The sequence below is a fragment of the Peromyscus californicus genome, unplaced genomic scaffold (assembly GCF_007827085.1).
Source record: "Peromyscus californicus insignis strain IS unplaced genomic scaffold, ASM782708v3 Scaffold_15__1_contigs__length_86483966, whole genome shotgun sequence".
Taxonomy (NCBI): Eukaryota; Metazoa; Chordata; class Mammalia; order Rodentia; family Cricetidae; genus Peromyscus; species Peromyscus californicus.
Window position 1 is genome coordinate 76,484,522 of NW_026294447.1, and position 25,412 is coordinate 76,509,933.

The 25,412-nt window shown below is 47.9% G+C and overlaps 2 protein-coding genes across 4 annotated transcripts in view; one reads left to right on the forward strand and one right to left on the reverse strand.

Moving 5' to 3' along the window:
- Pigh (phosphatidylinositol glycan anchor biosynthesis class H) overlaps positions 1-19,711 on the forward strand; it is a 51,215-nt gene extending 31,504 nt beyond the window's left edge. The window contains exons 4-5 of one of the 2 annotated variants that reach the window (XM_052739470.1): positions 19,048-19,106; positions 19,538-19,711. In XM_052739470.1, the coding sequence (XP_052595430.1) occupies positions 19,048-19,106; positions 19,538-19,577 (99 nt within the window). In that variant the 3' untranslated portion in view covers positions 19,578-19,711. The remainder of the gene's footprint in view (positions 1-19,047; positions 19,107-19,537) is intronic. The other variant, XM_052739469.1, reaches the window with a different exon arrangement.
- Plekhh1 (pleckstrin homology, MyTH4 and FERM domain containing H1) overlaps positions 1-25,412 on the reverse strand; it is a 53,223-nt gene that overhangs the window by 23,278 nt on the left and 4,533 nt on the right. For both annotated transcript variants that reach the window (XR_008218514.1, XM_052739468.1), the window contains exons 2-7: positions 19,734-19,885; positions 8,924-8,986; positions 7,169-7,318; positions 3,715-3,798; positions 1,487-1,568; positions 642-1,396 (exon numbers count right to left, since the gene is read on the reverse strand). Coding sequence is in view for 1 of the 2 variants with exons in the window: in XM_052739468.1 (XP_052595428.1) it covers positions 642-1,396; positions 1,487-1,568; positions 3,715-3,798; positions 7,169-7,318; positions 8,924-8,986; positions 19,734-19,856 (1,257 nt within the window). In the remaining variant the exon portion in view is untranslated. The remainder of the gene's footprint in view (positions 1-641; positions 1,397-1,486; positions 1,569-3,714; positions 3,799-7,168; positions 7,319-8,923; positions 8,987-19,733; positions 19,886-25,412) is intronic.

The following is a 25,412-nucleotide window of genomic DNA, read 5'->3' on the forward strand; positions in this document are numbered from 1 at the left end:
CTCTGGAAGAGCTGAACCAGCCCTCCATCCCACCAGTATACATTTAATCCTCCTAGGAACCCTACTAGTAGGATCAGCAAGATGCCTCAGTGGGTAAAGGTACTTGGCATCGGGCCTGACAACGTGGGTTTGAGTCCCAGAATCTGCACGGTGGAGGGGGAAACTGACTCCTGCACGTTATCCTCTGATCTTCACACGGACGCCATGGCACATGACCCCCCCCCCCACACACACAAATTAAATGTAAATAAGTAAAGAAGCACTTCTAGCGGTCACTATCACCCTCATTTTGGAGACAGGAAACTCAGGCCACGGGCTTAGTAACTTGCCCAGGTTCGCAGGTAGTTCAACAACAGCGGCCTGATGGAGGGAGGGCAGAGCTCTCCACTTCCACACATGTTGATTCAGGATCAAAGCGAACTGAGAAAATCACAAAGCACCCGGCTTGGCACATGGCACATATCACTTCCAATTCTGACTCTGCCCTGCCTAGGTGAGCGGGTCAGGCAGGCCTGTCCACCACCCCCCCCACACACACACACAATGGCTGTGAGGATGAGCCTTATCTCATGGGCCCTGGATATTCGCAGCGAAGACCATGCCTGTGGTTGGCTCTGCCCAACCCTGATGAAGTCACTTACCCAGGATGGAAACCGGTGCAGCGGGGGTGTGGGTGGCTTGTTCTCCAGTTCCGCTTCCTGCAGCTCAGCCCTGGGGGGCTTCGGGCTCTCTCCTCCTTCCTGTTTCCCTGTTGGAGGTGGCTCCTCCATCTCCATCTTCTCTGCTTCTTCCCGGGCTTTAGCTCTGACTTCAGCCTTGGAGAAGCCAGGTGAGTGGAGGGCTGACAGGGCCCCAATCTTCATGCTTACCATATGGTCAAAATGCCTGGGACCCACCTGGGGTTGACTGTGGTGCCTTTTGGCTACTTGGAAGCTGTCCCGGGGGTTGCTGGGAGCCCGTACCTTTGGCAGGGTCAAACTACTCCCAGGGCCACCTCCCCTGGCAGAGATCTTAGTGCCAGGGAATGTCCCTCCCCGAGCAGTGACCAGATCTTCCCCGTAAGAGGCTGACCCATGTTTGGGGCTGCTAGGCTTCACGAACAGCTGGCTGGGTGAACCCTCTCTTTGAGGATGAGATTTAAGGACCTTGGCCTCTGCTATTTCCCCAGGGTAGGCCATGCTGAAGCTCAAATCCTCAAGATTTCTGGCTTCTGACACAGAGTCCTTGTTCTGCCGGGGACCCAGGGCAGGTGCAGGCACAGCCACCTTCAGAATTTGAGTATGGGGATTACTGTCCTGCTCCACAGGCTGGGCTCCGAGCCCTGAAGGGACAGGACTCCCCTCTGGGGTTCCCTCGGGGACCACTAGCAGCTTCTCTGAAGGTGTCATCCGCAGATCTGTGGATGAGACAAAACCAGACGCGCCCATTGAGAAGGTCTTCCCTTCTGTCCCACACCCTACTGTGCCACAAACACCCGTCCACCTACCCTCAAGAGCATCCTGAAGGGCTTCCACCTGCTCCGATAGCTGCTGATTACAGGCCTTCAGGTGCTCATTCTCTGTTTCAAGCTGGACAAAAAGAAAATGAAGGTTTAGGGGGGCGTGTCACTCAGTGGTAGTGTGCATACCTGGGATGCCAGAGGTCCTGGGTTTGATACCTAGCAGTAAGGAAATAGAGATTTAGAATGCCCAACCCCTGCTTATTCATATATTAATCCAAAACAAGCCTATTTTTGAAAAAAAGCGCGTGGTACCATTGGCAGCCCTTTGGTACACTTTCTTTTCTAGTTCATTTTCATATTCTCTCTCTCTCTCTCTCTCTCTCTCTCTCTCTCTGTGTGTGTGTGTGTGTGTGTGTGTGTGTGTGTGTGTGTACATATACAACATGACTTGGATACATTGCAGTTAATTTTTTTTTTTTTTTTTTGGAGGCAGAGTCTCTCTATGTAGCCCACACTGTCCCGGAACTGTTTATGTGTTTTTGTTTTTAATTGTGAAAACTGCATCTCACTTCAGCTTAAGTGACTCTGAAGCTGCTGCTCCTGTGGCCGCCTTGCAAGCTGGAGCAGTGTGTCAGCAGCACCTGACACTCGTGACTTGCCCCTTCCCAGTCACACTGTTTCCCCCTCCCCGCCCAAAAAAAGACAACAGGTCTTCTCAGCTTAGCGGATCCTCCTGCTCTCTGCATTTTCCAGCTGCAGTCCGCGTTCCCGCACATCAGTTTAGCTGGACCCACATTCACTAGGGACCCATGTTAGCTAGGTAGTTACACAGGGTGTGTCTACTCAATCCACTTCGTTTCTCTCACTACGCTATCTGTGAGGTCTGTCCTCGTGGTGGCTGTGTTTGCTACTAAATTAATTAAGCCCAGGGCTGGAGAGATGGCTCAGAAGTTAAAAGCGCTACTGCCTGCTCTTCCAGAGGACCTGAGTTCAATTTCCAGCAACTACATGGTGGCTCACAACCATCTATAATGAGACCTGGTGACCTCTTCTGGCATGCAGGTGTACATGCATGCAGAACACTGTATACGTAATAAATAAATAAATCTTTTTTTTCACAGAGATCCACCTGCTTCTGCCTCCCGAGTGCTGGGATTAAAGGTGTGCGTCACCACCGGCCGGCAAATAAATCTTTTTTAAAAATTAATTAATCCCAGCACAATTTTCTTGAACACTTCGAGCAAGGGCCAGATGGGGGTTTGGGACATTAGTTCATTTTGTCCCCAAGAACTCACAGTCCAATGGGACCCTCCGTTTAGAAAGAGCTGTTTGCTTGCTATTAATGCTTTCACAGCTGTAGCCAGTGACAAACTACAAAATACACGGATAGAGCGGAAGAGGGGCTGAGAGAGGAGAGAACCAGAGGTGCTTGGTGTGAACAAAGCTTCTGCCTGGGTGAGAAGCAGCTTTGGAAATAGGTGGTGGTGATGGACACACAATATGCCATACTGTATGTGCTTAGTACTTCAGCACTTGGGTACTTAATGAACAGTTAAAATGGCAACTTTTATGTATACTTTACTACAATTTTTTTTTGAGACAGGGCTTCACTGTATATATAGCCCAGGTTGGCCCCAAACTCACAGAGCTCTACCTCCCAAGTGCTGAGATTAAAGGTGTGTGCCACCACATCAAGCCCGACCACAATTCTTTTAAAAAAGATTTAGTTTTAGTTGGTATTTGTGTGTGCGTGTGTGTGTGTGTGTGTGTGTGTGTGTGTGTGTGTGTGCGTGCACGCGCTTGTGAAGGCCAGGGAGTTAGAACCCGCAGAACTGGAAGTATGAGCAGTTGTGAGCTGCCCAACTTAGATACTGGGATCCAAACTCAGGCCCTCTGCACACACCTTCTTAACCACTGAGCCATTTCTCCAGCCCAGACTTTATAAAAAAAAAAAAAAAAAAAAAATGAGAAAGAATAAATGGCATTGTGATGTGCTCACTAAAAAGAAGTTGAGAGGATTCTCAGGAACTTCCAGATACGAATCCATCTCCTCAGCCTCAAACCCAGCACTAGGCTAGAAGGAGGCTTCGGAAAAGCTGCGCAGGACAAAAGGGAAGGAAGTGATGAGAAGGAGGAAGTGAGGAGAAGGAGGGTAGAGAAAGGGAAAGTGGGACTGGCTGTGTCTGAATTTCCGCTAGGCAGGACTGTGGCTCAGGGCGGTGAGACGGCGGAGGCAGGGCCCTGGGCAGGGCCAGGCTGAGCTGCCAACTCACCTCGGCTAGCTTCACTGTCACCCACTCCTTGATCTTTGCAGCCTTTTCTTGAACAATTCTGGCTTCTTCAGCCCTGGTCTGCTTCTGCAAGGAGAAAGCCTCTGGTGAATCACAGCCGTCAGAAAGGGACGGGGGAGCCAGGAGAAGAAGGAACCTGTGACAGGATGGGATGACAGAGCAGAGAAAATGAACTCTTATAGCTTTTAAAAACATTCTTCCGGGGCCTGATCCTGCACACTGACAATCTCAGCACTTGGGGAGCCGAGGCAAGTGGATCCCAAGTCCAGATGGACCGCACAACAAAATCCTGCAAGAACAGAACTTTAAGTGGGAAGGGCTTTTTCCTACATGTAATACAAATCCCAAAAACCTACTGAGGAAAAAGCTAAATAATAAACCCATACACCATCTCTATGAATTACTGTGTGACAAAAGCAAAATGGTTAAACAAACTAAATTACCAATGGAGGGCCAGCCGTGGTGGTGTACACCTGTACACTCATCTACGCACGAGACTGAGGTGGGAAGGGCAGTTTAGCACAGGTTCAAGACCAGCCTGGGCAAATAGGGAGACCCGTTTTCGAAACAAAAGACCTACTGGAGAAAGATTTGTAACAAAAACAGCACACATACAGATGGCTATTTCCCATGAACTATCCAATAAACATGCAAAACATGCAAAGGATATGAACAGGAAGTCAACAAAAAAAGACCCACGAGGTTGTGAAGCGCAGTCATAAATATACAGACATACGGGACCTCATTTCCTCTATCAGACTAGTTTGATATTACCCTCAAATGTCAAGACTACTGGGAGCAACTCTCACACAAACTCACAAGGCCTCTGTGGACACGATTAGACAACATCCACCAATGTTTCAAACACACATACCCTTGGTCTCACAGAGCCACTGCATCAGATGCACTCACCGCAATACTTACCATTTGAGAAAGCAACACAACACAGGAACCCCAAACCTAAACTGGCCTGAGTGCCTACAGACAAGAGTTACTCAAGTAAGCACGGCACAACCACAGAATGAGAGTCACTGATGAGCTTTGATACACAAGAGACCAGTGAGAAGTGGAAACAGAGCCCTGGGGAGAGGGAACTGCTGCTTATCATTTTAGACCCTTCTGGAGGTTCTGCTCTTTACTATAGCGTACATTATGCTTACAATTAAAAAAAAAAAAAGAGCTGACTGATCACAGAAGTAGAATTTCTCAAAATAATCAATAGTTGAAAAGTTATTCATCTAGCCAGGCCTTGAATTCCAGCACCAGGGAGACAGAGGCAGGCAGATGCCTGAGTTTTGAGGCTAGCCTGGTCTAGTTCTAGGACAGCCATCGCCATATAGTAAACTTCTGTCTCAAGAAAGAAAAAGTTTACATCTAAAGGCAGTGAACAGACGCTTACCATGCATTAAGAGTGTAAGTCTGAGTATCAGTACTGGTGGAGGAGGCTTAAAAAGAACTGTAGAATAAAATGAAATATGAGTTTTGATTCTACGTGAAACTTTCTTACTGTAAAATATTAGGCACTGAATCTAATCTCTCTGGCCTTGAATCTGCACCTCTAAATGAGAGATAAGATAGCCCCTCTTGCTGGGCCATTCTGCGGGTGAAATAAGAGTCCAGAGTTCGGAGCTTATAGCACAGTTATCAGTCAGCTTAGGATGAGAACTATTTCCGAACCTCAAAAGCATGGAGCAAGTGGTGACCCCAAGTTGTTCAGAGATGAGCAAAAATGACTCTTGTTAAACTTCTAGGAAATACTGCTTGACAGTTCTCAGACGACAGACAGACTCCAAAGCAGAAGCCTGTGGAAAGGAGCTGGGAATGTAAAGACCTCAGGACCGTATTTCAGACCTGGAAAGACCATAAGGTTACCTAGTTCAAAACTGGTAAACAATGGCCCTGAGGCCAAACTCAGTCTTCCCTGTTTGTCTCCCACATATTTTTATAAATAAAGCTTTATTGGAACACAGCCATACCCACTCATTTACCGATTATCAATGTTGATTTTACCCTGTGACAACACAACTGGGCTGCAGCACTGACTATGTGGCCTGCAAAGCCCAAACCAACTGAATTCCTCAGCCCTGTACAAAACGCCAGCGGACTCCTGACATCCTCTCAGTACAGTCATGGGAACTGAGGCCCAGGGATGAAATGCAACAGCCCATCTTCAACCAGCCATGACCCAAAGAACAGCATTCTTTCTCATCTGGTCTTCACCTACTGATTATAACTACAAACGATATTTTTTCTAACCTGGGATCAGATCAAGTCATTCTGTCCCACCAACCACTTCTTCCAACTCTGAACGACTCAAAGGGAAAAATATCTCTAAAAATCAGTGGATAAAATTCTATCTTCCTGGACACAAGGTGTCCAACTGCATAAAAGGCACATCCAGAAGGAAATGTTCAGTGGATGCTGACAGTTATGATGCACCCACAATGACTGGAAGGAACTGTGGGGTCAGCTGAAACCTTTACAGAGAATGCACACGGCGAGAAGTCAAAGTCTCCTGACCCCAACACTGGCCTTGTGATTGGGGATGGATGGGACGATGGCACCAGGGGAAAGCTGGACAGATGAGGCCAGTGAGAAGGGAGATGGAACCACGATGGGGAAGACACGGTGGTGTGTGTCTACAACCCAGCACCTGGAAGGTGGAGGCAGGAAGAGAAGGAGGTCAAAGCCATCCTGGGCTGCATGCTGGTGGTGACAGGACTATGAAGAGGAGGAAGTCTGGGCACAGGAAGCAGCAGAAGGCCAGGGGGGTTCTCAAGTCCCTAGGAGCAAGAATGCTCACTTGCTGCAGTCCCGGGCAGTGGTCTATCAGGCTTCTATTTCAGGCTCCCATGAACTCGTGAGAAGTCTCCATTTTCAGTGGCAACTCTATTCTCTGCCTGCTCAGCTTCACTGAGAAACTTCGGCCAACCAGCCGAGCAAGGCTGACCATCCAGTCCTATGCCGTTTCAGTCACACTACAGCCAAGTATCAAGTAGCACATGCTGGCCTGGCACAAGGCCACCCCAGAGAAGGAAAAGATCTCCTTACCAAGCCCCGACCACGTGTCTGATATTATACACAGATACCTAGGGGTAATTATACCTCAAACCTCAGAGGTTTCATAACCTCTATTGTATGAAGCTGTAAAGTGAGAATCAGTGAGTCAGGCAATTTCCCCAGAGAGCAGCAGGCAGCAAAGGTGGCATTCCCTACCCCCACCCCCAGATCAGTATGCCTCCAGGGCATACTGCATTCCCCTAGCTTCTAATGAACAGATGTGAAGAAGACACTAACGATCAGCATACACAAGTACAGTTTCATGAAAAATGAGTTCCCCATCACTCAGGGTTCAAGCACAGGGGCTAGAGACACCGAGGCCAACTGAAACAGATGCTGAGTGGGGAATCAGGCTCTGCCTCACATTAGCCCCTACCTGCTTCTCCAGCTGTGCCTCCAGCTGGCTGATGAGCTCATCTTTGCTTTGCATGGCTTTCAGCAATTCTTGGTACCTTTGGTGCAAGCTACCTGGGGAATCCACACTCTTCAGACTGGACAGTTTTATCTTCTCTTCCATCACACCCACCTGAAAAGTGCCGACAAATCCTCATAAGGTCTCAGATCACTCATGTAGCGTGTGCAGTGGCCAATACAATATGGAATGGGCTAACCCCTTGATGGTTCAGAATATGCCTCCTAGGCAGAGCCCTTACCCAGGGCAATCTGGACCAGTTAATGAAGTGACCATTGATGCTTTTATCTGAGCAAAAGAAGGAACTGACAACAGAGGGATTCATCTTGGCTACTCTGAGAAGACCAGCTACATCTTGGGCCACAGTCTTTGTGTGATGGGGAGGAGGGGTGATGTTAGGAAGGAGCTGAGCAGTTGGGTTCGGGAGGACATCTGCTCCCACCCCACTGGAGCAAAGATGCTACTCAGAGCACACCCATGTACGGTGATATTTTGTTGTACTCTAATAAAATTTGCCTGAAGACCAGAGGACAGAGCCAGCCACTAGATTAAACACAGAAGTCAGGCAGTGGTGGCACACACACATTTAACCCTAGCACTCGGAAGGCAGAGATCCATCTGGATCTCTGTGAGTTCAAAGCCACCCTGGACTACAGGAGATTAATCAGGTCTAAAAGAAACAGAGCCAGGCGGTGGTGGCACATACCTTTAATCCCAGCACTTGAGATCTCATGCCTTTGCTATCAGTGTTTGGGAAGCACACACGCCATTAATCCCAGCACTAGGAAGGCTGAGACAGGAAGTGATATGGCTGGGCGGAGAAAGGAGTATAAGGCGGAGGAGACAGGAGCTCAAGCCTCTCGGCTGAGGACTCAGGGGCGTTCAGTCAGGGGGTTCATGGAGTTGTCGAGGTGAGAAGTAGCTGTGGCTTGTTCCTTTGTCTCCCTGATCTTCCAGCATTTACCCCAATATCTGGCTCTGGGTTTTTATTATAAGACCATTTAGGATTGGTGCAACATCCATGGGCTTCCCTATATTTCCTAACCCTCTTAGAGTTAGTCAGGGCCATGCCGTTCATCTAACCAAAGGGCTGTAAGTAGAAAGAACACATCATTTCTGGGCTGAAGTGTTTACAGTTTTGTTGTTTTTAAGATAAGTCTTTCTCTATAGCCCTGAATGACTTGAACTAGCTATACTGGTCTCAAGTATTTAAAATCTGGTACCAATTTCTATCCAATGGTAACCAAGAAGGCCGTGTGTTCCAGGCAGGAGCGTCCAAACACTGACATGGTAACATGACAGTGTCACCCACAAATCTGTTGTGCTCTCCTGGGATGCATGTGGCCCCTATAGGTTGTAATGCCTGTGTAACCAGCTAAAGGACAATGGACCCTCTTCCGGCCTGGATTCCTGAACCACAGTGGAAGCTGACCCCATGGTTAATCCTGGTGGAAGTGTACCAGGCATGAGGACTAAACACAGTAAAACACAGAGTGCAGGTTCTGTTTGTTCCTGCAGCCCAGCCCAGCACAGCCAATCTGGACTAATACACCCATTCACCACGCCAAGCCTACCCAAAGACCCCTGCATTGGCACAGAAAGCTCCTTGTACCTTAATGTGTTCGGGCTGCAGGTTCTTCCTGAAGAGTATGCCCACATGACCGTGGGAAGGGAAGACCATTTCCCCTAGCCCTCTCCCTCCACTCCCCATGCCCTTACCTGAGTCTCCGCATTCTCAGCTCTCTGCTCGGCCTCCAGCAGCCTCTGCTCCAGCTCCTGCATCTGTTCAGAGAGGGAGGGAGATATTCACGCCAGGTGCTGCTGATGAAGGTGGCATCAGGGCACTCAAGTGCACAGACACCACTGAAGGCCACACTTCAACCGCCTGTCTAAATGGCTCCCAGATGGGCTGGAGCACTGGCTCAGCGGTTAATAGCACTGGCTGTTCTTCCAGAGGTTCTGAGTTCAATTCCCAGCAACCACATGGTGGCTCACAACCATCTGTAATGAGATCTGGCGCCCTCTTCTGGCATGCAGCCAGAACACTGTATACATAATAAATAAATAAATCTTAAAACAAACAAACAAACAAACAAAAAAACCAACCAAAAAAAAAACAAAAAACAAAAAACTAAATGGCTCCCGGAGATCAGGGTAAAGATTTTCATGGCAATTCTCAGCTCCCTGATCCCAAGTTTACAAAGGAGATGAGCTGTCTACTGCTGTTATCACTACAGGATAGAAAGCCCCCTTGCATAGGATGGCAGGTCACGGTCATTCTTCCTGAACACCCTTGCCCCAACCCTGCCTCAGTCTCCTCTCCGGTGCCTCTTTCCACTCTACATTTTTGGGTGATGGGTAGGGCCACACTGTCATCTGCCCATGTACCCAGCATGGAGCATGCTCCTCCACACACCCACCTTCTGCTACTGGTAAGGGGATGCTTCTTCCACCCTAAGTGTCCTACCAGACGGAGGAAAATGGCATCCATGAGTATCCTCTTGATTGATTTCATTAATTTTCTTTCGTTTTTCGAGATAGGGTTTCTCTGTGTAGTTTTGCGCCTTTCCTGGAACTGACTTTGTAGACCAGGCTGGCCTCGAACTCACAGAGATCCGCCTGGCTCTGCCTCCCGAGTGCTGGGATTAAAGGCGTGCGCCACCACCGCCCGGCTGATTTCATTAATTTTTTTTTTTGAGTTCATTTTTTTTTTTATTTTGCAATACAATTCAGTTCTACATATCAGCCACGGATTCCCTTGTTCTCCCCCCTCCCGCCCCACTCACCTTCCCCCCAGCCCACCCCCATTCCCACCTCCTCCAGGGCAAAGCCTTCCCCGCAGACTGAGATCAACCTGGTAGACTCAGTCCAGGCAGGTCCAGTCCCCTCCTCCCAGGCCGAGCCAAACAATCCTGCATAGGCCCCAGGTTTCAAACAGCCAACTCATGCAATGATCACAGGACCCGGTCCCACTGCCTGGATGCCTCCCAAACAGATCAAGCCAATCAACTGTCTCACCCATTCAGAGGGCCTGATCCAGTGGGGACCCCTCAGCCATTGGTTCATAGTTCATGTGTTTCCATTCATTTGGCTATTTGTCCCTGTGCTTTATCCAACCTTGGTCTCAACAATTCTCGCTCATATAAACCCTCCTTATTCTCGCTAATTGGACTCCCGGAGCTCCACCCGGGGCCTAACCATGGATCTCTGCATCCAGATCCCTCAGTCATTGGATGGGGTTTCTAGCACGACAATTAGGGTGTTTGGCCATCCCATCACCAGAGTAGGTCAGTTCGGGCTGTCTCTCGATGATTTCATTAATTTTATAGAAATAGAAAAAGGCCAGGCATGGTGGCACAGGCCTTTAATCCCAGCACCTGGGAGGCAGAGGCAGGTGGATTTCTGTGAGTTTAAGGCTAGTCTAGTCTGCACGTCATGTTCCATGCCAGCTAAGGCTATACATTAGGATCCTGGGGGAATGGGGTAAGAAACAGAAAAAGATACTCAAGTATTTGTATGTTTGTGTATGTGCTGGGGATCAAATGAAACCCAGGGCCATGATGACCCCGCAACCCCTATACTTAAAAGAATTTTAGCAGCCGGGCGGTGGTGGCACATGCCTTTGATCTCAGCACTCAGAAGGCAGAGCCAGACGGATCTCTGTGAGTTCGAGGCCAACCTGGGCTACAGAGCGAGATCCAGGACAGGCTCCAAAGCTACACAGAGAAACCCTGTCTCAGAAAAAAAAAAAAAAAGAATTCTCACTAAGTAGGAGGTAAAAGTGTTTGCTGTGTAAGCCTGACACCATGAATTCCACCTCTGGAAACAGATGTGGTGGTTCGCAGCTGTTATCCCAGACTGAGTGCAGTGGGAGGCAGAGACAGAACTGGCAGGGAATGAGCCGGCTAGTGCAGTGATGGCAGCAAGAGGAGGGCAAGGACCAGCTCCTTAAAGTGTACACACACACACACACACACACACACACACACACACTCACATACACACACACACAGACACACACACACGTACACACACATGCACATATACACATATACACACGTACACACAGACACACACACGCGCACACACGCACACGCACACACGTACACACATGTACACATGTACACACACGCACATACACACATATACACATATACACATACACACACACACACACACGTGCACACACGCTAATAAAATGAAGCTTTAAAATTCTATCTTGTACAGAGCATAGCAGTGTACAATTGCAATAACAGTCCTGAGAGATGGAGACAGAAAGATACACACACACACACACACACACACACACACGATAAGCACATAGAAAATTCCTGACAGCTTGGGCTACACAAGACCATGTCCTAATAAATAAGTAAGTAAATAAATAAACTAAAACAAACACTAAGAACATATATCCTGGGTCAGCCAGATGACGCAGCAGACGAAGGGCACTTGCTGTGCCTGGTGATCTGAGTTCAATCTCAGAACCCATAAAGGTAGGAGTTGGCTCCACCAAGGTGACCTTTACCCTCCACATGGGCCATGACATGTGCATCTACACAAACACATCATGCATGCACATTTTAAAAAATTAATGAAAATAAAAACCATCTACCTACCTGCCTGCTTTGCTGGCTAGAAATATAGTACCATGGTAAAGCACTTGCCTAGCTCTGGAAGCACACATTCCCAGAGCCATAAAAGACAGGGGCCAGGGAGACAAAGTTTTTATGTCTGAGGTCACCTTTTTCCCGTTCTTTCCTTTTCTTTTCTCTTTTTCCCTCTGGGGAAAGGGTCTCTCCACATAACCCTGGCTGTCCTGGAACTCTTTGCAGACCAGGTTGACCTCAAACTTAGAGATCTGGCTGCTTCTGCCTCCTGAGTGCTGGGGTTAAAGGCATGCACCACTATACCTGGCTAATTCTGGAATCTTATTCTGGGGCTCATCAGGGACCAGATCTAAGCTGCAGCCTAAGGAACTGGTCATGGCCTACAGGGCATTCCTTTGCAGCCCTGCAAGCTCATAGCTTAGCAAGTGGAGTACAGGTTCTCCCTCAGCTGACACACCCCTATGTGCTGCATAAACCACTTACACAAAGCACACGTTTTTATGACTGACTCATGTCAAGGGTCCTGTGCCTTCCCTGAGATAGTGCCAGCCACTCCCCCTCCCTCCGCCCCAGGGCAACACACCCACATTATTCATTCATTGAAGCATACTTCACCCTTGTCCTAATGCGGCCCGACAGAATCAGTGTCCCCTGCTTTCCAAGCTTCAGCCCTCACCTCACTGTTCACTGAGGATTTGACTTCTCCAGATAGATATTCAACCTTCTCTCCCTTGGTCTAGACCCTGGCTTGCTACTTATCAGACAGACAGTAAGCAATTCCCTGTATCTTCTCATGGGCCCACCTCAGCTACAATTCCACTTTCCTTGAGCAAAGATGTAAAGGGAAGAGAAGGAGCCCTGCTAGCAAGGGACAGGGGAAGTTACACCAGAGCCACAGGTCATGCTTGAGGACCTGAGGGTCTTTTTCTGAGGCTGTCCTTCCCTGGTCCGTTTGTCCATCTTTTCTAGGGTCAAGAAGACATGGCTAGGGCTGGTGAGATGGCTCAGAGGTTAAGAGCACTGACTGCTCTTCCAGAGGTCCTGAGTTCAATTCCCACATGGTGGTTCACAACCATCTATAATGAGATCTGGTGCCCTCTTCTGGCCTGCAGTCATACATGTTGTATACCTAATAAATAAATAAATCTTTTAAAAAAAAAAAAAAGAAGAAGAAGAAGACATGGCTACTTTCCGTATCCACTGCATCTGAGGAGCAGCCGGCAGGATGTTCCTCCAATGGTCCCAGGAAAACTCAAAGACTTACGCCCCACAGGTCTCCCATCACGTGGAGAGGACCGAGGGTTCGTCCACTTTTTCCTCTTCCCACCCTCTACTGAATTGAGTCATCATGACCAAACCTTTCAACTCAAGCTAGGAGAGAGGGCTGGTTGTGCCACTCAGGCATCAGTTAGAGCCTGGTGGACTTTCTCAAACCAGAGAAAGTCCTAGGTCCTAGGCCAGTCCTGGGGTTCCCTGACCTTCAGGCGGTCTCACACAGCACAGACCAATACTACAGTCATAGAAATGGCTGTCCGGCCCATAAAATTCTCCTAGGTGGCTGGAGAGAAGGGCTGGCTGATGGAGAGTGGTACTGACCAACTCAGTATTAAATAACTCTCCCTTCAGCACTGGGCAGGTTAAATCTCTGCAACTCGGAGACCTGGAATCAAGAGACTGAGGCCAGGGAGCTGCACAGAGGTGTAAGCCTCACCATGTTGTTGTGGAATATTAGTCTAAAATGTCATGCATTCACTTATGCTGTGGAATATTTGTTTAATGATGCAAAGATGTGTTACATTCTTTTATGTTGCATTTGTTTAACTCTGAAGCTGTGTTACTGGGCCTGTCAAACACACCTGAGTGGTCTCATAAAGAGCTGAATGGCGAATAGCTAGGCAGGAGAAAGGATAGGCGGGGCTGCCAGACAGAGAGAATAAATAGAAGGAGAAAAGAGGGGGGCTTCCAGGGGTCAATGACCCAGCTACACAACCAGTAACAGAGTAAGAAGGAAAGAAAGGTATATAAAATAGAGAAAGATAAAAGTCCAGAGGCAAAAGGTGGATGGGATCATTTAAGTTAAGAAAAGCTGGCTAGAAACAAGCCAAGCTAAGGCCAGGCATTCGTAAGTAAGAATAAGTCTCCGTGTGTCTATCTGGGAGCTAGACAGTGGGCCCTCAAAGATCAAAGAGTTAAAGAAACCAACTACACCATGTCATGGCTGTTGGATGGAAATGAAGACCTTCCTGCTGCCCTGGTCCTTCTAACAGAGTTCCTGTTTGCTTTGGCTCCCCAGTGTTGAGGATTTTGCCTTCCTGAAAGACTCGAATTGATGCAAAGACTGGGAATATTTTAGAATACATTGAAATACTGAATGATGGGAAGGTCTCCTCAACAGGTTCCCCAGACGGTTAAACTGTAGTCCTGCTCTGGGGCTCAGAAGCCACAGGCTTTTCATGGGAAGTGATACTTCACATTTATGACCCTCCACGACTGTCTGACACTTTCTAATTCTGTCCCACGGCAAAACTTGTCTAACCTCCTGACAGAGCGTTTTCACTTGGGGCAAGAGTGGCCATCCGGAGTCAGGCACCTCCTGTCGGCCATGGGCAAGCCCCACAGCTGCCGACGGTCCTTTGCTGCCAACCCTCCCTGTCATTATTTTTCTGGACACTTGGCACTCAAGAGAAATTTGCATTCACTTCTGTGCCTCTTTTGCGGGGAGAAGGGGTTCCTAAAACTCGTTTCTGAACATTGAAACATTTTAAATATCTAGAACTTCCAGGTTTTTTTTTTCATTTTCTTTAAAGATTTGCTTTTTATGTGTATGTGTGAGTGCCTAAATACATGTGTGTGTGTACCACGTGGGTGCCTGGTGCCTGTGGAAGCCACCAGAGGGTGTCAGATCCCCCGGAGCTGGAGTTACAGGCAGTTAGTTACAAGCTGCCAGATAAGTATACTAGGAACTGAATTCAGGTCCTCTGCAAAAGTAGCAAGTGCTCTTAACCCTGGAACCACCTCTCCAGCCTCCCCTTTTTAAAAAGAACCTTTGAGGGATGGAGAGATGGCTCAGCAGTTAAGAGCATTCGCTGCTCTTGCAGAGGACCTGGGTGTGATTCCCAGCACCCATATGGTGGTTCATAATTGTAACTCCAGGTCCAGGGGATTCAATTCCCACTTCTAACCTCTGCAGGCACATACATACATGTAGGCAAAACACTCATACACATTTAAAAAAAATTTAAAAGAACTTTTATTTTTGTTTGGTTTGTGAGATGGGGAGTCTACCTATGTAGCCCAGGCTGTCCTCAAGCTCACAATCCTCCTGCTCCAGACTCCTGAGTGCTGAGATTAAAGGCATGCACCACCACACTGAGAAGTGTTTTAAGGAGAAAAGCATGATGCCTATCCATGCATCTTTTATTGTAGTCATCAATTATGAACATTGGCCTTGAATGTAGAGACAATTTTAAATATTTCTGCTTTTAGGAAAACAGATTTTCTCCATTGCTTCTGGAGTGCTCACAGGTGTGATCAGGCTGACACGTCACTTTTCTCTGCCTACTTTCCCATGAGCTGCAGCAGATGTGGCTTCTCCACGCTTACTTAAGAGGCACACCTGGAGCCGTGAGGGCCGGCTCTGCGGGCAGGCCACCCTTTCTTTGGGCTCTGTTCTTGCTCTCAAGGGTTCCCTAAGACCAAGTCCTCAGCTCTCCTCTCAGTGTGGGTCTGCAATGCCGTGCCAGCCAAGGAGGTGTCAGGTTGACGCAGCTGTTGGGGCTCGACTTTCACCAGCTGCAGTTAAGGTTCATAAGCTCCCAAGAACTTGGCTGTAGCAACCTGATGAAAAGCACTTGGCACCAATCTGGTATTCGACTCTCCATGTCCACAGCGACTTGTGACACGTGGCAACACTGTGCAATGCCAGCCCCATGGCAGCAGGATGTCTTCTGCACTCAAGCACAGCACTGCCATGCCCTTTAGGGTTACCTGAGCTACGAACTACGTCATCCTGGGTCTCAACCGTCCCCTTGAAAAGGGGACTCAAGCCAGGTGTGATGGTGCCTGCCTATCATCCCAGCACTTGGGAAGTGGTGGCAGAAGAATCAGGAGTTCAAGGTTATCCTTGGCTACTTAGATGTTTAAAGCCAGCCTGTGCTCTGTGAGACTGTCTAAAAACAAAAAACCCGCAAAAGCTGAAGGTATAACTCAAGAGAAATGAAGCACTGCTTATTACCACATATAAAGCCCTGGGCTTGGTTCCCAGCATCCCAAACATGGGTGTCCAACATTCTTTACCACCTTCTACCCACTGGACAAAACAGCAGAGGTGAAAGCCAAGGTCTTGGAGCCTAGCTGATGCCCTCAGTGTGGCTTTAGGACACAATTCATCCGTCTCCTGAGCACAGTGATCCCAGGTGGGCACCAGCACCTGACTAGAATACTTCCCATTTCTCACACATCAGTACTACAATATGTATTTCGTATATGTCACCTATGACTAGTGTGTCTAGATTTACTTCTCCCATTGCATTTTGTCCCTTCTAGAAGTCCTCTCCCCTTTTGTTTGCTTTTTGAGACGAGGTCTCACGTCGTCCAACCTTGACCTGATCCTTCTGCTTCCGCCTCCCGAGGCCTGGGATTACAGGCATGCACTACCACCATACCTGGCTTAGATTGCCCTTCTCTGTACTTCCTTTCCTATTTGCAGTCTGTACTCAACGGGACTTTCTTTAATTCCCTTTCCTCACGGGAGCAACCTGAAAGTTAATGCACACCCCAGTTTTATGCATGATCACATCTATTATTCTAGACTCAAAGGCAGCTGGTAACCGAGGAGGTAACTTGGGGGGCACAGTGCTTGCCTGGCATGCCTGAGTTCCCGGGTTCTATCCCTGGTACCACAAAATGAGAGGGAGGGGGAGGGAGGGAAACAGCTGGTTGTTGTGTGATGGGTTCTCTCCTCTAGAAAATAAAAAACCCAACTTTTAGCTGAGCACATGCTATTGGGAATAAAGACATTTCCCAGCCTTCTGTGATGCTGAGTATAACCACTAAGATATGGCCAGTGGGATCTGGGCAGAAGGAACACATGCAACCTCCGGATCATACACGGAAAAGGAGAGTGGGGCCACAGGCACCAGGGCGAACCCTCTTTAAGCTCAGGGCTGGACTGCTTCTGTATGGAAAGTTAAACATGGCAGACACAAGAGCTGGATTGCTTCTGTCTGGGGAGTTACACATGGCAGACTTAAGAGCTGTGTGGTCTAAGCCGCTGTGCGGGTTCTTTCTTACAGCAACCACACTATTAAGCAGCTAAAACAGAAGACAGTGATGTTTAAATTTTTTATCCTGTTCTCATTCCTCTGCCTTCTGAATCTGGGGCTTCACCTCTCTTATCGAGTTTGGAATGTTTTGGGGCACCGTCTTCTCAAACAATCCCTCTCCGTCATGCTCTTCTCCATGGCCATTATAGAGTGTGATCTGGAACATACAGATTCTCATTGTCCTGGCATCCATATCTCGTTGTATCTTTATTTGTCTGGGTTGCCTTCTTAGTGGTTTCCTCTGGTGTCTCTGCCTGTTCATATCTTCTGGGCAAAGCACCTGCCTTCCATGCATAAGGCCCTAGGTTTGATCCCTAGTAATAGAGAGAGTCCATCTTGTGGTGCCAACCTGATGTTTAGTCTATCCACTGAAAAACTAATTTCAGTGAGAACACTTTCTCAGAGGTCTAGCGGTTTTCAAGTCTGCCTGGTCCTTTTGGATGCTGTGTTGTTCTTGTCTCAAGCTTTTGAATTCTTTATTCCGTCATCAGTAATTTTTAAATGAACTAATTTATAGTCTCTTGTCCATGGGTCTATCATGAGAAGTCCAATCATTTCTTGTGTATGTGAATTCCTACTAACTACAGATCACCCCTTCCCCCTGGGCACTAGTCATTTTTGGGTAATAATTCCGTCTTCACTAAGGCTCATTTTGATTCCTGGGGCTCCTGAGTGACCTGGATTGAAGTCTTGTTCCTCCAAAGAGATTTGGAATCTGTTCCTAGAGTTTCTCCTGTGTCACCCTTGACCCAGAACTCGGGTTCTTAAATCACACGGCTATATAAACCCAGCAGTACACCATTGTTCTTCCCAGAACCCTCAGTCTGAGAAGCCGTGGCCATCTCTCGGTGCTGGTGGGTGATTTTCTTATCTTCACCTGCCTTGTAATATATTTATAAATATATAAATAGTCCAGATTACAGAGGAGACTCAAGTTTTAGCTCAAGTAGCCAAACCTCATCTGACTCCAAAGATGTCAAAACTCAAACCGTATGTGACTAAGGGGAGGCTGGCCACGTACCCCGTCTCACTCAGGTCCTAAAACTGAGCACTCCTGTGTTGTCCCTCTCTAGTTGACTCCTCGGGGAGCCTCTTGCTTTTCTCAGTGTTTACCTCACACTTCGCAGTGCGTTTTCTCCATCGTCAGCGTCAGCGTTCCTAAGTGCTTCCTTCAGTCTTTGTTGTTTGAGGCTGCTTTGTTGTCCTGTTTCCAGAGGTCATCTCCCTGAGATGTGTCTCAGCCACTTGGCTGAGTGAGTATCTTTTCGGTCTGAGCATCCTCCCCTACCCCCCAATACCACGGTCTAAGGCAAGGTCCTCAAACGTCATAGTGACAACCATTTTCTAGCAGCCTGTTAACCACAGATTATTAACAGCACCTCAGAGACTTAGAACAAGAGGACTAGAGTGACCTCAGAACAGACACTCTAGCAAGCAGCTCCCCAATATGATTCTGGCAAAGTGGTTCTGACCCACACCATCCTTAGGCCTGCTACCCTTTCCCTCAGGTTCCTGAAGTCTTACCACTCCACTGGCAGCACCCGGCTGGCACCCACAGGAACCCTGTGCTGTCTGAACTAAGAAAGCAATGCCAATAGACCCAAGGTTCAAGAGTTCAAGTCCAATCTCATCCAAGGCCACGCCTCAGCCATGGGAATGCCCAAGTGACACCTGACTGCCTCCCCAAACCCCAGGGTGTAGGGCTATCAGAAGGGCAGGTCATGTGTTCCATTCTTTCTAGCTTTACTAATCATGGCTTGGACCTTTAAAAGGGTGAGCTACACTTTACCTTTGTACTAAGAAAGGGTTAGCTAAGCACACTGATACTGTAATCAGAACTGCCAAGACAATCACCTGTCGTGTTCCCCCACAAACACATTTTAACTGCAGGTTTCCACTCTCTCAACAGGCTGTACCTCTGAGAGCTAGCCACTTGAACGTATCTTCCAGAGAAGTGAGAGGAAAGAGGTGAGTTTTGCAGACCGGCCCACCTAAGCTTAAACAGATAACACCTGTTCCCATTACTTAGCGTCCGCACCCTTACGTAAGCCATCAGATACCAGTCTCAAAATATCCGAGAGGTATACATCATGTCCTGGCCTAAGAGGCGGAAGTTCACAGAGCCAGGCAGGGCTGACTCCAAAGCTTGTTCGCTGTCCCTAGAAAATCAGGCACTTGCTGAGGCTCATCTGCTTATATAGGGAATGGGCAGAAGGTTGGAGATTTTCAACGTTCTCCTAAAAAAAAATCCATCCAGCCCACAATGAGAATGAAATCAATGTTAACAGCAGTAGCAATAGTAAAATAAATAATGGTGAAGTGACCCAGAGGGACTCAAAGTGACAGAGGACTAAGATGATTGTATCATGTTTTAAGCTTTAATTGTTTGTCTCTGACAGGATCTCACTCTGTAGCCCAGGTGGGCCTCAAATTCCTTAGAAGCTGGGAGTGGCCTTAACTCAGAGAGCCCTGCCTGCCTCTGCCTCCTGAGTGCTGGGATTAAGGCCGTGCTACACCGTACCCAGCTGTGAGGCACCTGAGGTGGGCTTCAGCCCTGATGTGAGGGAACTGGAGGCTCTGTCTCCAGGGACTCACCTTATCAGCCAGCAGCTCCCTTATCTTACTGGCCTGAAGGCGGAAGCGGAAAAGCTGTGTCTCCAGGGAAAGGCAGCGCTTCTGCCAGTCTATGCCGGCCACCTCCACCTTGACTTCGGCCATGATGGAATCCAAGTCTTCCTGGGAGCACACTGAGAAAGGGAAAGGCAAGAGGGTGAGGGGTGGGAGGGAAGGAGGAAGAGGAGAGGACCGGGGGGGGCAGAGAAATCAGGGTGGGGGAAAGAGGCGGGTCCACCTCTCCGATGGTGTTCCCTCTTCTCTCAGCCCAGGGTGTCTGTCCAGCTGCAGGACCAGGCAGCTGAGCACCTTCAGGACAACCCCACGACATCTTAAGGAGAGTCGGGTTTCTTTCTCCTTTTGTGACAGTTTGAATACATTTTAGTGAGTGGTCCCTATGAAGAGTTTCTCTTGGGCTTTAAATCCTCTTAATTAGCATACAAAGCATTTAAAATTTCTTAATTAGCATACAAAGCATTTGAATCCTCTTAATGTGCACACAAAGCATTGTGGTATTTTCAAATAAAAACTGTTTTTGTCGATTCTCCTTCTCCGACCCACTGCCCCCACTTGGAGCCACAGGAACCAGCTTCACTTTCAGGTCACGTGATTCTGTTCCCCACCCCACCCCACCCCACCCTCCTCAACACCTTTCTCCCCTTTCTTGTTCCCTTTCTCGGTTCACAACTGTTGCTGGACCGCCTTCCCTGGGGAGATGTAAACAAACACCAATTCCCTCCTTAGAGGGATAATTCCACCGAAGTCCAGCTTGGGAAACCAATGAACTTATCAGGCTTACACAGGGCACGAGTAAATGGGTACTTCCAGGCATGTGGGTGAGCACACAGCAGTCTCACCCCAGCGTGCATGCCAACTTCCCCGTAGCTGCATAGATGGCGTCTCCTCACTCCAGTGAGCACTCCTGTCTACACCCTAGCACCACGAGACCTTGTGAAACAGGGCATAATTACAGACAACTGGCCAGGAGGTGAGAAGGGAGCTTCAGGAATCTCCTCAGGGGAGGGCCCAATGACCCTCCCCAACCCCTCCTTCTATGTGGGAATGTCAGCAGTCTACAAGCCCGGTGGGTGGGGGGTCACTTGCAAACAGTCACAGCTGTTGTGATGAAATTATGGCTGTTAAACTTTGGATGATAGCGCTCTACAATAATAGCATATACCCACACTTGCTCAAAACCTGCACGTGCACACACACTGAAAGCTAAGGTCCACTTGTGAGAAGACAGTTTTTCTGAGTCTAGGTCACCTTGCTTAATATAATAATATCCAGATTTATCAATATTTCTACAAATTTCATAATTGCATTTTTATTTATAGCTGAACAAAACTCCATTTGGCATATGCCACATTTTCATTGTCCACTCATCTGTTGAATGGAGCATGAATTTCAAAACGTCTTATTAATAAGAACAAACCTGGAGCCAGGTACTGGGGTCAAGGCTGGAAGATCAGAGAAGCAGATCAAGCCACAGCTTCCTCACCTTGTAATTCCTCAGATGATCCTGTTTCCTCAGACTGGAAGCTTCTGTGTCCTCATCCAAATGGATCTCAGCTGAACTGCTGCTCAAAAGCCTGAAAGCTTAACCAGCTCTAGTTCCTGGTTTTCACGCCTTATATACCTTTCTGCTTTCTGCCATCACTTCCTGGGATTAAAGGCATAAGTCACCATGCCTGGCTGTTTCCAGTATGGCTTTGAACTCACAGAGATCCAGATGGATCTCTGCCTCTGGAATGTTAGGATTAAAGGTGTGTGCTACCACTGCCTAAGCTCTATGTTTAATATTATGGCTGTTCTGTTCTCTGACCCCCAGATAAGTTTATTGGGGTGCACAATATATCAACCACAGCTGAACGTTTATGTTGGTTCCATTTCCTTTGTATTATGAACAGTACAATGAGAAACATGGATGAGCAAGTATCCCATGAAGTCTTTTGGGAATGCACCCAGGAGTAGTATAGCTAGGTCATTTAGAAGTTCTATTTTTAACTTTTTTTATTACATTTTAAAAATCAACCAGCCTGTAATTCATGGTATTCATATACTTCTGGGTGTGCAGCCATTCATGGTATTCATATACTTCTGGGTGTGCAGCCATCCACTGGAACATGATGCACCAACCAGGAAAACCGTCCATAGCTCCTCAGTTAGGGGTGGAAGTCCATGAACTCCTTCCGTGTTTCTAATCTCTTGAGAAACTTCCATGGTGATTTCTACATTGCATTAGTTTACATTTACATTCCTATTAGCAGTGACTAATGAATGGTCCCTCTTGCCCCACATCCTCAGCAGCATTTTCTGTCACCTGCTTTCTTGAGAGCTAGTCCAGCTGTAGCAAGAAGTGAAACATAGGGCTCCCTTGTTTTTCATTTAATCATCTACTCAACGGCCATACTGTCAGATACTATTCTAGCTCTGCAGTTGACCAAGTCCCTGCCGTGAAATTTTCCACTATAACATATGCACAGTTGACAGAGGAGCAGGGAAGGGAATGAGCAGAGGGGTGGGAGCCTCGGTGTTGAGGGAACCTTAAAGGAAAACAGATTCACCCAAGGTCACACCGCTAATTGGAGGCAGAGCTCTGGCTCCCACTTCAGTCCTGACTCTGTGTATCTCTGTGGCTGTTAAGTGGGCTGAGAGTGGACAAGAAATACGCTCTGGGTTTCCCTGACACTTTTCTGTTTAGCTGGGATCTTGCCAACTGTCATCAGTTCATCCTGACTGGGGACAAACTCTGGTTCTCTCCTCCCCTCTCATCCAAGTCGTAAGATGCAAGCCAGGAGACTTCTAGATGCTTGGCTCCAGCCTCTGGCGAAAGTCACCTTTCATAACCCCAGCCAGGGGAATTTAGCCAGATGCCTCCTACCTGTAGTTTAGACAAGAAAAACTGGGTCAAGGATGAGGAAAGAAGCAGGCATGAGTGTGTCTGAGCTTGGGGACAAGAGGCACAGGGTGAATAGGAGAGAAAAGCTGGAAGGTTCGATCAGCATCGAGACTTGTAATCTCCCAAGCCACTGTTGGTACTCTCAGCAGCAAGCATAAATAAATAAGGCCTGGCCCAAACCATGATATATGGTCACCTGCATACCAAATCACTATAAGAAATGACTGTTAACAGTTCTAGGTTGATAGTATTCTTTAATGTCTCTTGTTAAGTGTTACATAGGATTTTCAGTGAAAATGGTAAAATACCCTCTGGCCACACAGTGGGTCAAGGAAGATTTGTCAACATAGTGACAGTTGGGGGCTGGAGAGATGGCTCAGCAGTTAAGAACACTGGCTGCTCTTCCAGAAAGCCCGATTTAATTCCCAGCACCCATATGGTGACTCCGAACCATATATAATTCCTGTCCCAGGAGATCCAACTCCTTCTGGCCTCTGCTGACACCTGAGCTTGGAGACAGAGGCACAGGGTGAACAGGATGGTGGACACGCATGTGGTATAAACACACATGCAGGGAAAACACACAAATACATAAAAAAAAATTGTGACAATTGTGACCGGAACAAGGAACACACACACACACACACACACACACACACACACACACACACACACACACACGTAAAAACATGGATGAGTTTAGAGAGAATAAAGGGAAGAGGGAAATGATATAATCTCAAAATATGTTTTAAATAATTTTTAAAAAACAGTAGCAAGTGTGTGCGTATGTGTTTGTGTCTGTTGCTGGGAATCGAACCTAGGGACTCACGCTTGCTAAGTGCCCTCCCTCCCCTCAGCTACACCTGAGCCCTAACTGCTGATGATTTGGGAAGCTGGGTGGTCAGTCTATGAGGTCTGTTACACTGGTCTTTCTACTTCTGCTTGGCAATTTCTACAATGTGTTGTGTTTTGAAATCCTCTTCTCTGATTCTTCAGGAGCCATGTGGCCTTTCCCAGAAACGTCCTGTGTTGTTGCCAGATATTACCTGGGAGCAAGAGTGAGTCACCTGCGTGGCTGATCACCAGTGCTGTTTCTCCCTTTCACTCTTGACGTTGATTAGTTGGTTTTTCTCCCATTATGTTTTTTTGTTTGTTTGTTGTTTTGCTTTGTTTTTGAGACACAGTTTCTCTGTGTAGCCCTGGCTGACCTGGAACCCACAGAGATCTACCTGCCTCTGCCTGCCTCTCCCATTAGGCTTTACAAACAGCTGTCACCTCTTGAGACCTTATTGTATAGCAGACACATGCCATCTCTTTAACCCCCAGGTCAACTTAGAAGCCACAGGAAGACTCTACTGTCCACACACAGAAAGTCACCTGGAACAGGGTCTGAGTAACTTCTACAGACCGTTCCATAGCTGGTCAGCAGTGGGGCTGACTGGGGTTCTGGTTCTGAATCCCATTCACCACCACCACCACCACCACCACCACCACCACCACCACCACCACCCCAAAAATGGAGAGAGGTTGATGGTAAGGACACTAGCAGTACACCCGCTTGCCTAGCACACTTGAGGCCCTGGGACTGAGTGGGGCAGTGGTGGCCGGAGTGGGGGTGGCGGGCATTCTATTCCTGACTCCACAAAAAGTAAGATAAACTGTGAAGAACAAGAGAAGTTCTTTCAAAAGCCTTAGCACTAAGATAAACCTATAGCCCAGATTTCCCAAGCCATCCGAGACTCAGCTATTCTGCTACCACAAACCTTCACAAGCACAAGATACCGGCCATGTGAGTAGGCCTGGGGAGAAGGGCTGAACAATTTCACCACTGATAGGTCTAGTGTCTGATTCTTTTGGCTCTGGGGTCCTCTGCACACTGGGTCCATGACCTAAGCCCAGAAGTGTCATCCTGGACAATAGGGACATTGTGACCTCCCAGCCATTCCCACTTCAAAAGACTGGGACCAACTGGAACAAGCAGGAAGACAAAGGACCGAAACAAAACACGGCCTTATCTGAGCTGAGATCGTTGCTGTGAAGACAAACAGAGCCTAGGAGGACTAGGAGAAGCTGGGAGGCTTCGTGTTTGAATCACCGTGTCCTTCAGGAAAATTTTATTTTTCATCCTGTAAACAGGAAAAGTGGCAGATCTGAGGCTAGGACTTGGGGAGTCTCGTCCTCTAGTCCGAGCTAAGAACCAAAGTACCCAAGAAAAACCCAGGGATTGGGAGCAGGAGACAGGAAATTTGGTGACTTGAGTTTGATTTAAATACTTAAGTCCTTTTTTTTTTTGATTGTCCAAACTGCTGCAGAGATGCTGTGGGGATGGGGAAATGCCAGATTATCAGTCTCCTAGAATTCTGGAAATGACATGTATCTAGTCTCTGCCTGGCCCTGACAGCTGAGGTTACCCTTAGACTCCAGGAGTGCTCTCTCCATGTCAGCAGCTTCATGACTTGATAGTTCTGGACTATCAGGGAGAAGGTTAATCCTTCTCCCTGCCTTAGCGAGGCTGACAAGTCCTAAGAAGGCTGGGGCTCGTGCTAGGCTTGCCTTGGCATGTGAGGGGATTTAAGGGTTTGGAATCAGATCTAGAGTAAGGTATCTACTGCCAAGTCAAAGGCCCGGGGGCTCTTCAGGCTAAAGCAGGTGGTAGGACCAACAGCTATAAAAGGAGGGATGTTAAGGGAAGGTGCTAATAAACTGAACTTGGCCTGCTAAGTGTCCTTGCACTTGTTCCACCCAAAAAGATGTTCGAG